The sequence below is a fragment of the Eptatretus burgeri genome, chromosome 7, assembly GCF_056783735.1.
Source record: "Eptatretus burgeri isolate ZD-2024b chromosome 7, Ebu_testis_v1, whole genome shotgun sequence".
NCBI classification, from domain to species: Eukaryota; Metazoa; Chordata; class Myxini; order Myxiniformes; family Myxinidae; genus Eptatretus; species Eptatretus burgeri.
In genome coordinates, this window is record NC_140967.1 from 27,902,859 (window position 1) to 27,913,627 (window position 10,769).

Sequence of the window (10,769 nt, forward strand, 5' to 3'; positions counted from 1 at the left end):
TTGATCATTTATGTGCAGTTTCACTTTGATCTTTAAAGCGGTTCCAGAGAAGATTTTTTATATTTAAAAAACAAAAACAATATGGCTGCCAAACCACATGACCGATGACGGAATTTTTTTTTCCCCTGTCGACCAATCTATCCCTAGATGAACCTCACACATTTTCATACTGATCGAATGCACCGTTTTACTTGTTTAACTTTGACTGGGAAACCACTTCAACGATGACATCATAGTGAATTCACACTTATTCCCCATGTAGAGTAGTTGCTAGGTGCCAAGTTTCAATTATTTCCATGGTGAATTTTAGAAAATACAGAGGTCCAAAGTTTTTCCGTTTTTCCAACATGACTGCCACCCCACGTGACCAATGACGTCATAATTATCATTTAAAAATTCTGCATGAGCAGTCACATCAATGGTGAAAATTTAATGTCAAATCGGATATGCGGTTGCAGAGAAAACAGAGAAAATTTGCATGGATGTCCTTACGGACGGACAACTGAAAACAACGCCACCGGGGACTTCGTCACCGGAGGCATAAAAAAAGAAAATCATTAAATATTTCATGCATCCCCATCTGTTGAAGTTTCATTCAAAAATGTTTTAAAATGTGCCCGTAATTGCAATTTTTGGTATTTGACCTTTTGACCCCACTCCAGTGGGCAGGGCCAAAAGTGATACTGCCCTTGCACATTCGTGCCATAGGCAGTGATACTGTGGTTTTGGAGGCAGTGATACTGCCAGTGATACTGCCCTACCACGTTTGGTGAATTTCTGCACAACCGTTTAGGAGGAGATAGTGTGGCAGATGGACAGAGACATTTTTTTCCCCAAAAATGTCAGGATAACAAGCTTGTAGCAACAGGAAGTGCATGGAAGCCTTGTAGAAGCAGAAAAATGTCGACAACCCTTATCCTCTTTTATATATTTTGTTCTGGGGACACCAAGAAGCACAGTATCTTTGTGACCTTTTTACCTCTGCCACCGAAGGTGAAGGAGGTTATGTTTCACCCCTTTCTGTCTTTGTTTGTCTGTTTGTGTACAGAATATCTCAAAAAGTTGTGGGCGGTTCTCAATGAAATTTGGTGGACGGGTTCGGTGTGTGACAAGGACAAACTGATTAGATTTTGGTGAAGATCCGGATCCAGATCAGACGACTAGAATTTCTTAAGTGATTCTTCACCGTTGAGAGATAAGGCCAAAAATGATATATAGCACGATATCTCAAAAAGTTGTGGACGGATTCGGATGAAACTTGGTGGACAGGTTGGGTGTGTCGCAAGGACGAAGTGATTCGATTTTGGTGATAATCCGAATCTGGATCCAGATACGAGAATCCTTTAATTTTTAAAGTGATTCTTCACCATTGAGAGATCGGGCCAAAAGCGATATAGTACTGTATAGCATGATATTTCAAAAATGTATTGGGCCCGATATGTTCTCATGGATCAGGTATTACGTGACGGAGGTATGCGCTGTACTGAGTGCCCTTCTAGTTAATTAATGTAATGAGGGCAGGGAAAGGTTTATTGACCCCACTCCATTTTCACCCAAGTGTTTGTGTATTCTACTGTTGCCACTGCATTACACAACATCAACACAAAGCACATAATGTGAAATAAAATTAAAAAGCACACCTGGCCCTCCAAGATCTTTGCTGTCTTTATTTTCTCTTTCAATTTCCTCTAATACCTCCAGCAGGGCCTCCCATTTTGGGTTCTTCTCCAATAGTAACTCTTGCTTTTCCCCTTCAAAATGGGACACAAATTGGAGAGAAATAATGTCATAAGAGGAAGAAAAGGAAGGCAGGTTCGACAAGACTCGAAGCTGTCGCATGGTGGATTTGTAATGAACACCAAATTAAATATTACGAGTATCATTACACACCATGGCTTGTTAATAACACCAAGGTTCATGGAGAAGTTGGTCCAATACATTTATGAAACCAAGTAAACAAAAAGAAAAGAAACAATAAACAAAATAATGAACAATGTGTAACAATTTGCTTAGGCAACTAGGCCAAAGAGCCTATCCACCATGTGCATGGGGAAATCTATTTATTATGTACACACTGAAAATTGGGAAGATGGGTTAATTTGAAAATAATAAAAGGGTAAAGGGTTTGAGAGTGTATGTGGAAGAAGTGGGAAAGGACGGGAAAGGAGGTCAAGGGAAGACAGAAACAAGGGGAAGGAAGGAGAAAAAGGATGAGGGATGGGTTAAAATTACACTCTTTTGCATATGTAACTATAACAGCACTCGCAGAGTGTATAGTCTCGTCTAGCGGGTTCATTTTGAACAGAAAATACCATTGTTCAATGAACACGCTATTATTATGGCCCACATACCCATGTCATCCATTCACCCGATTATGTCAGTTTCCTGGCATAGTTATGACATCATAAATTTAATTCTTTACTCACATTGGGTCATAGATCAGATATTTGAAGTTTCAGATTTTTCAGATAAAGATTTCAATTCAACCAATTCTGGCTTGAATACCATGTCTCCAATGACGTCATCGGGATCACCAGAAATACCCCATGGGGAGTTTATGACATACTGTATGCCGAGTTTATTACCTTCGCATTCTGCGAAAGGTTATGTTTTGGTCGGCGTGTATTTATTTATTTATTTGTAATCTTGTGATTTGTATAACTCAAAAAGTATTAAACTGAATTGCATGAAATTTGGTGGGATGATTGGTTATTAGCCAGGAAGCATTCGATTAGATTTTGGGATCGTTCGGGTCAAAGGTCAAGGTCACGAAAAGGTCAAAATCGTCTTTTTACGATAACACGGTCAATTTTTATTCAATTTGCATGCAACCAACGCCAAAATGTTCAGAATTCAACGCCTCATCTTGTGATATGCAATATGACACAATGACGCCCATACTCTTGTTACCGGTTTGGGGTCAAAGGTCAGGGGGGTCACGACCTTGAAAAATATGCGGTTTTTGTCATAACGCGGTCAATTCTTGTCCGCTTTACATGAACCCAGCACCAAAATGTTCAGAATTTAGTGCCCAATCTTGTGACACAATGATGTCATAACACATGTCACCGGTTGGGGTGAAATGTCGGGGGGGGGGGGGTCACGCCCTTGAAAAATATGCGGTTTTCGGCATAACTCAGTCAATTCTTATTCGATTTGCATGAAACCAGCATCAAACGAGATTACCTTCTCTTGTTGAAATGTTGTATTCACCGAGCTTGCGAGTGAAGACTCGCCAAAACGACGTGAGTTGATTGTTGTTTAGTCCGTAGCCCCCAAAAGTCGGGGGGGGGGGTCATGACATTATAGATATGTGGTTTGTGTCATAAGACCATTCATATGAAACCAGTTCCCCACACTCATACCAAGAACAAAAAAAAGTAGTGGCGGCGAAGGTATGCGCTCTATGAGTGCCCGTTCTAGTTTTTATTTTATTCTTCATCGAGCGGTTTTGGAGAAAATTATGTCCAAAATTTTCCCTTTAATTCAATGTGGCTGCCATCCCATGTGACCTTATGACATCAGAATTAGCAATAAAATATTCTCCACGGGGTGTCCCTCCTATATTTGAAATTTAGCATCAATCGGCCAAGCGGTTGCAGAAAAAAAAACATTTTTAAAGCGCAAATATAGAAATGTGGACATGAGCACGCACACACGCACGCGCACACACCAATTGTCTCACATTCCCTTCAGGGCGAGACTCAAAAAATAGATGGTCCCTATTTAAAATACTAAACTGCAGTCTCGTTACAACTTCATGAATTCCATCTTCCAATAACATTAAACTTTTTAATTACCATCCGTCCTCTTCCCCGAATCATTGTCAACCGAATATCCATACACACGAGCACGCGTGTGTACAAACATCGAGTTTGCAGCATCCATGAACAACCAACCTAAAATGAGTGAACAGGGAAGAAAAACTCAATTACTTGAGACATATTTACAACGCCAACAACAAATTGAATGAACAATGCAGTGAGTGCAGAGTTTACACAACAGAGGAGATAGGAGAGATAGGAGAGATAGGAGAGAGAGGAGAGAGAGGAGAGAGAGGAGAGAGAGGAGAGAGAGGAGAGAGAGGAGAGAGAGAGGAGAGAGAGGAGAGAGAGGAGAGAGAGGAGAGAGAGGAGAGAGAGGAGAGAGAGGAGAGAGAGGAGAGAGAGGAGAGAGAGGAGAGAGAGGAGAGAGAGGAGAGAGAGGAGAGAGAGGGAGAGAGAAGAGAGAGGAGAGAGAGGAGAGAGAGGAGAGAGAGGAGGAGAGAGGAGGCTGTTAAAATGTACGTGTTATATTATGACCCACACCAGAGTTTTGACCAAACGCCTTATGACTGGACCACAGAGACTCGAGCAAGCTCAGGAAAGTGACGGCATCATACTGGGTAAGGCAGAGCAGCAAAGTCCGCAAGACTCTCAGATCCTGCACCAGTGAGCGGGTCTTCGCACCCAATGTGTGCCACACTGGGTCAAGTTGTAGCCTTATTGTCTGAAATGAATCACAAATTATATTTGAATTTTAATTAGGTCGATTAAATTTAATAGACAACTCCCGGTTTGAGAAAGAGTTACATTCCTGGACCCTGTTCTCAAAGCAAAATGGTTCTCAAACTGGAACATACAAGAATTTGATTGAAACAAACATCTGTAACACCATAATAATAGATAAAACCATGTCAATGGTCATTAAGGAGAATCAAAAACCATAGAGTTTAGTAAAATTATTATTAAAGCAAATATAAAGTAAGTACAGGAAAATAATATAAAAATCTGGACATATATATATATATATATATATATATATATATATATATATATATATATATATATATATATATATATATATATATATATATATATATATACTTATCATATCCTGATCCAGATCTTCACGAAAATGCAATCAATTTTTCCTTGTCACATACCCAACCTGTCCACCAAATTTCACCCAAATCCATCTATAACTTTTTGAGATGTCCTGTACACAGACAAACAAACAAACAAACAAACAAACAAACAGGGGTGAAGACAAAACCTCCATCCACCTTCAGTGGTGGAGGTAATGAGCTTCCAGCTTTAGATGTAATCTGACTCTTTATTTATGCTCAATTTCTATTCCAAGTGCAAAATCTTTCGTAGCCTGCACTTTAGCTTCATGCTCAATTTGAGAATTTTTAACTTTGCAAATACCAAGGAAGTTTGCTCAGCCAATAGTATGAATCATGCCACTCATCTTCCGCCACACCTTATCAAACGCATTTCCGATGGCATTCTCGAGAGACAGCGAGTCGAGGTCAAGGCTGGGATTGTGCCGATGAAGCTCGCGGAGACAAGCACCCAGAACTTCAAGGATACAACTCTGAATGGCTTGCGCTGCTGGGCTTAGACCAACAGCAATCTCTACAACATCCACCTGCCGCTGCTCGAGACAGGCTTGAACTGTTGCGTGGAATCTAGGTTTTCAGACAAGGAGACAAAATAAATAAGAGAGACATCAAAATAAAACAACAGCAAAAAAAAAAATAAATTGCGGATAAACCAGGGAAAACTGAAAACAATCTTTCCGTATAATACGTGTAATCACACCATTTATAGACATCCTGAAAGCATTGTGGTGAACAGATATAACAAAGATTATTTCAGCCAAAACATTAAAACCACAATGAGGGGGCTAAAGGACTTTAGCATGTCACTAATGTTTGGGAGATCGAACGACAGACGACACAGGAGGCCCAGACTGAAGCATAGAGCCTTCGTCCGAAATGCATGCATACGTACCTAGGCCACAGGTAGAGTTTCCGCACAAACAAGCATCGCATGACCCTCTCTACTTTGCAGAATCCCGTAGTGAATGCAGTTGGCTGATCTGTGAAGGCCTTAATGAAGCCTTGCTTATTCTTCTGACGGTAAAGCCGCAAAACGAATGCCTCCAGGCAGGAATCCATGATCTTGTGAGCCTTGTACACAAGGATGCCTGGAAAGTAGAAAAAGGATTCTGAACAGCAACTGCCATCGGTGGATGTTACTTTCGGCCTGCGACGTGTTTAACTCCCTTTTAGACCAGTGGGCATTGCATCAGCCCTACAACGCATCTGTCCCCAACTTTAATGGGCATAATTTATACTCAACCCCCTCATTAAAATAAAAAAAATTCAAAAATAATTTTAAGGCCTGATGATGGAAAGCAACAGGGGCTACATGCTACTGCTCTGTGGCCTGCACACCATTACATCACTGGTCCCCAGCTCTATACCCCAGCATTCGACATTCAATCAATATATTAAATGCAATGAACCACAGTTAAAGGCAGGAATCGATGTGCAAATAATAAGGAATGTGAACACTTAATTCTTTGTCCGTGCTCTATCCTTTATAAATGCTGAGCATCAAGCAAGGAAGCAGCACATACCGTTTTTCATCTTTGGTATGATTCGGCCAGGGTTGAATACTGTTGCGAATTCTGGCCCGCCCGGAGTGCGATCGGCCACGTAACTCGAATGGCGGCCGCCTCGCCCACCGGAATGGACAATTCATTCGCGACCCTCCGGGAACTATCACCCGGAGCCAGTCACGGGTGGGGGTTTAACCTCACCACGATCGTGCCAATTGCCCACCCGCGCAGGATAGGGTTGCTCGCCAAATTCGACCTACCTAAGTACCTGCGCGAGTGGTCGACCGGGCGATCGTACCACGCCACAGGCCGACTCCGGACACTAACCGCTTAAGCGGTTTGTTCCGTATTACAGGGATAACCGAGCGGAGTTATCGTCGGCCTTGACGGTTCCGATTAATTACTGGGCGTTTTAAACCCACTACGAACCCCTTACGTGATGCAAGATGGGGGTTCAATAAAAGGAAAAGACGAAGCGAAGCGGGAAAACAGTTCACACAATGCACTTTATTTACATACACAGACACAAAGCAAGCACGTATATACCGCCATACAAAAATTCACATATAACAGTTAAAACAATAAAAGCAATGAAAGAGTTAAAACCGAATAAGAGGGAATTATTTACACACCTTGAAACTTACACAGTTTCTACTTACAAGACTGGCGCCACCCACAGACATTTACACAAAACCCCCCAAAAAAAGGAAGTCACGACTTCCCTGGGCGCGTTGTCCAGCCTTGGGGGACCACAGCCTCGAGTCCCTCCTTTGTCTCCTCCTGGTGTGGCGCACCGAGCTCGTCCCGCGCGTAGCTCGCGTCGTCTGCCCGACAGCCCGGACGGGGTTTTTGGGGGAACAGACGGGGCTCGTTCGGCGCTACTTCCCGCGCTCGCGCGAGGATCGCAGAACAAGGCAGGAACAACGAGCTCGCAAAGAACCAGAAGGCTCACTCCGAACTCAAACCAACTGTAGACCAACCAAAACTGAACTTCAAACCAACCCCACTGAAGACCAACTCGTTCGTCCCTTTTGTAGGGGCCGGCTCCGCCCTTCGCCCGCCCCGTTTTCGGCTCCACCTTCCTTCGAGAAGGTTCCCGAAAAGGGGCATTCCCTCAACCTGACCGCCTCACGCTGTTCATCCACTAATCGGCGGCGAGCTGCCCCCCCCTTCCTTCACACCAAGCGCGGGGAAAAATGGTGGGAAAAACCCACAAGCGTCGTTATTGGTTTGTTTTGTTCTTGTTCAAATTAATAATAGAGAAAGAAAAACGACTAACTGAAGGATCGCAGCCCGAATGGATCACATAAATTCCCTCGATACAACGGGTGTGGGCTAACTACACATGGACTGATCGAGATATCTCACCTGAGGACTCTTTATGGTGTAATGCGAATTTCCACAACCGTAACAATACGAACCACTGACCTCCCAGACTCAGTGTGGATGCTCTATCCATTATGCCACAGAGTCTGGTTATGCCACTTCATTCAAACCCAGCAGCAAACCACTACATAGGGAGTGCAAGACCAGTTCATTGCATGAACAGAAATAAAATAAAAATCTCAATCTTGGACTACCTAATACTACCTTTCCTCGACTTCCATTCTAATTATTTACCAATTTGATAGAAGTCGCCATCGCTGGTTATTCATTGTGATGCATGATGTAAGTGTTGAGGAAATTGGCTGCATAGTTGTGGAAGTATAAACCTGCATTATTTGTGCAACCACAACATCTGACACCTCATGTCGTATCAATGAAGCGTACCAGTGACAAGATTGGCAGGAACACGGTCAGTGAGGAAATCCACCACCAGAATACGACTGGTGACAAATAGAACACCACCCTCCTTGTACAAATCCTTCCGTTCGCTGCCCGGTATCTCAGTAGTCACGATCTTTGGTAGGTACTCAACTCCAGTACGACGAAGCTCCTCAACGAAGTATTCCTGCAGTACAAAAGTGAAAGTACGCATTTGTACAAATTCATTTCCGTGCTCGGATATGACCTCAGGCACTGTCGTGAAATGTCTCTCTGACCTCTTTGCCATGTTTGGGAAACCTTCGTACATACATTCAGACAGAGGCCGGGTTTCATGTCGGTCGGGCTAAAACAGTTCCTATTTGAGCACGGCATAGCAACTAGTCGAACGACGGGTTACAACCCACAGGGTAATGGGCAGGTGGAACGGTATAATGGAGTCATTTGGAAAGCCGTAACCCTTGCGCTGAAATTGAGAGGGCTGGGGCTCGAGCGGTGGGAGGTTACCCTTCCCGATGCCCTGAATTCCATACGCTCTTTGCTCTGTACGTCCATCAATGCTACTCCTCACGAACGAATGTTTACTCACCAACGACGATATACTGGCGGCCAAACGGTGCCCAACTGGCTAACCTATCCGGGAACAGTGTTCATGAAGCGCCCGGTACGACAAAGCAAGTATGAACCAATGGTGGAGAAGGTCGAACTCATCGATGCTATTCCTGAGTATGCTCATGTTAGACTTCCTGATGGCAGGGAGACCACTGTGTCGGTTCGCCATCTGGCTCCCGCAGGTACTTCTCCATCTGGTACTCCTCCCTCTGACATTCCCTCCCCAGGTGTTTCCCCCTCAGGAACTCCACCCAAGAATGGTGATGACGGAGCTACCGCATTTCACCCGAGAGCGATCGAGGAGTCATCCCCGGCACGAGTCGAGGCTCCCCAAGAGGATCGGAAGCCTCCCTCAAGTGAAACCACCATTTACTCCCAGAGAGGTCGATGGATAAAACCCCCTCGACGACTCGATCTGTAAAGGGGATTATCGGCATCCCTCGATGGCACCTTACCATGCTTCGATAACTCAAAATAATCCTCACTGCTTGAAATGTATGCTTCTGTAGTTTAAATAGTTCGCGTTGCTTGAAATGTATGCTCCTATAGCGTTGAAGTAATCATGGTGCGTTAGTTGAGCCTCTAGTTACATTTTAAAGATGGGGAGAATGTGATGAATTAAAGGATGTGACGCGCGATCACGTGTCGCGCGGCTCGCACACGGGACAGATAAAACCGAGATGCCGCGCGGTCGGTGGGATTGTCCCTGGGGCATTGTCATTTACGGCGGTGGTTCACTTGGTGCTCGTTGAATGGTAAGAATTGAGAGTATACCGGACTCCGTGCTTATGCTGGCTAATTGCTGATATATTTTGTGGTGATCGACTGCACATGTATTCCTTGCTGCACATGTATTCTTTTATGTGTCTGTAGAGTCGGCTTCAATCAAGTGAAATAAAGCCTTATACTCTGAAGGTTTTTCTCCGCCGATGCCTTTATCTCCCGGCATGCATCATTCCCCATGACAAAAACCGGAAACAAAAAAAAAACGGAAGCAAAAGGGTCATAGCCAACGACACGGATTCCAAATTGTCAGGGTATTGTGTTGTTGTTTCCTATTCTCTCATGTGCACGCGTTAAGTAATATTCACAAGATAGAAATAAAACCCAATCGTGTTTATACACCGCACAGCGTTTTAAAACAACCGGAAGCAAAAGGGTCATAGCCAACGACACGGATTCCAAATCGTCAGGGTATTGCGTTGTTGTTGTTGTTTCCTATTCTCTCATGTGTACGCGTTAAGTAATATTCACAAGATAGAAATAAAACCCAATCGTGTTTATACACCGCACAACGTTTTAAAACAACCGGAAGCAAAAGGGTCATAGCCAACGACACGGATTCGAAATCGTCAGGGGTATGTTGTTGTTGTTGTTGTTGTTGTTGTTTCCTATTCTCTAATGTGCACGCGTTAAGTATGAAGCTCACTGCGTTCGCTATTTATGGAGCAAAATACATTTTTGTTTAAATAATTACATCATACTTATAAAAATGTGCACAAAACGAGATTGGTATAACTTTGTATTGACAATTAAATGTGGACGTATTTTTCGATTCGAGAAAGTATTAAACAAATGGAAGGAAAGAAGGGGAAAGGAAGATGTCGCTGCGCAAGGGGGGGGGGGGGGTCACCTCTTCCGCTTGTGACGTGTTGAGAACAAGGACGAGATTCGCTGGGTCCGAGTACAGGCGCAGGAAAGCCAGGAGTATCCGGTCAATGCCCAATCCTTTGGCTGTGAGCAGTAATCCATCATGGTGAAACAGGTCCAAGAACATCTGAGTCTCGTAGTCCAAAAGACCCGCCATCTTTCCACATTTCCGCCGATCACAACAAACCTCCGTAAGACAGAATGAAAAGGATTTTTTTTTTAATTATTACCTTCGCTGTAAGTCAGTAAAAATATGTAAATAGAAATCTAAATAATATTACGTTGATTCCTTATATTGAAATGTAGCGGTTGCAATAAATTATTACGTACTTATACACCGCTTCAACACTCAT

General features: G+C 43.4%; 2 protein-coding genes across 3 annotated transcripts in view; one reads left to right on the forward strand and one right to left on the reverse strand.

The window, feature by feature from the left end:
• ERCC4 (ERCC excision repair 4, endonuclease catalytic subunit) overlaps positions 1-10,597 on the reverse strand; it is a 30,385-nt gene extending 19,788 nt beyond the window's left edge. Inside the window, exons 1-7 of one of the 2 annotated variants that reach the window (XM_085887810.1) lie at positions 10,400-10,595; positions 8,161-8,341; positions 5,778-5,973; positions 5,245-5,452; positions 4,308-4,488; positions 3,801-3,899; positions 1,641-1,751 (exon numbers count right to left, since the gene is read on the reverse strand). In XM_085887810.1, the coding sequence (XP_085743936.1) occupies positions 1,641-1,751; positions 3,801-3,899; positions 4,308-4,488; positions 5,245-5,452; positions 5,778-5,973; positions 8,161-8,341; positions 10,400-10,573 (1,150 nt within the window). In that variant the 5' untranslated portion in view covers positions 10,574-10,595. Of the gene's footprint in view, positions 1-1,640; positions 1,752-3,800; positions 3,900-4,307; positions 4,489-5,244; positions 5,453-5,777; positions 5,974-8,160; positions 8,342-10,399 lie in introns of both variants that reach the window. The other variant, XM_085887812.1, reaches the window with a different exon arrangement.
• Positions 10,598-10,599: 2 nt separating this feature from the next.
• The window catches only part of LOC147022886 (dynein axonemal heavy chain 9-like), a 318,333-nt gene continuing 318,163 nt past the window's right edge, over positions 10,600-10,769 (forward strand). Inside the window, exon 1 of the mRNA XM_085890311.1 lies at positions 10,600-10,769. This exon is cut by the window's right edge and continues 346 nt beyond it. The gene's annotated coding sequence lies outside the window, so the exon portion shown is untranslated.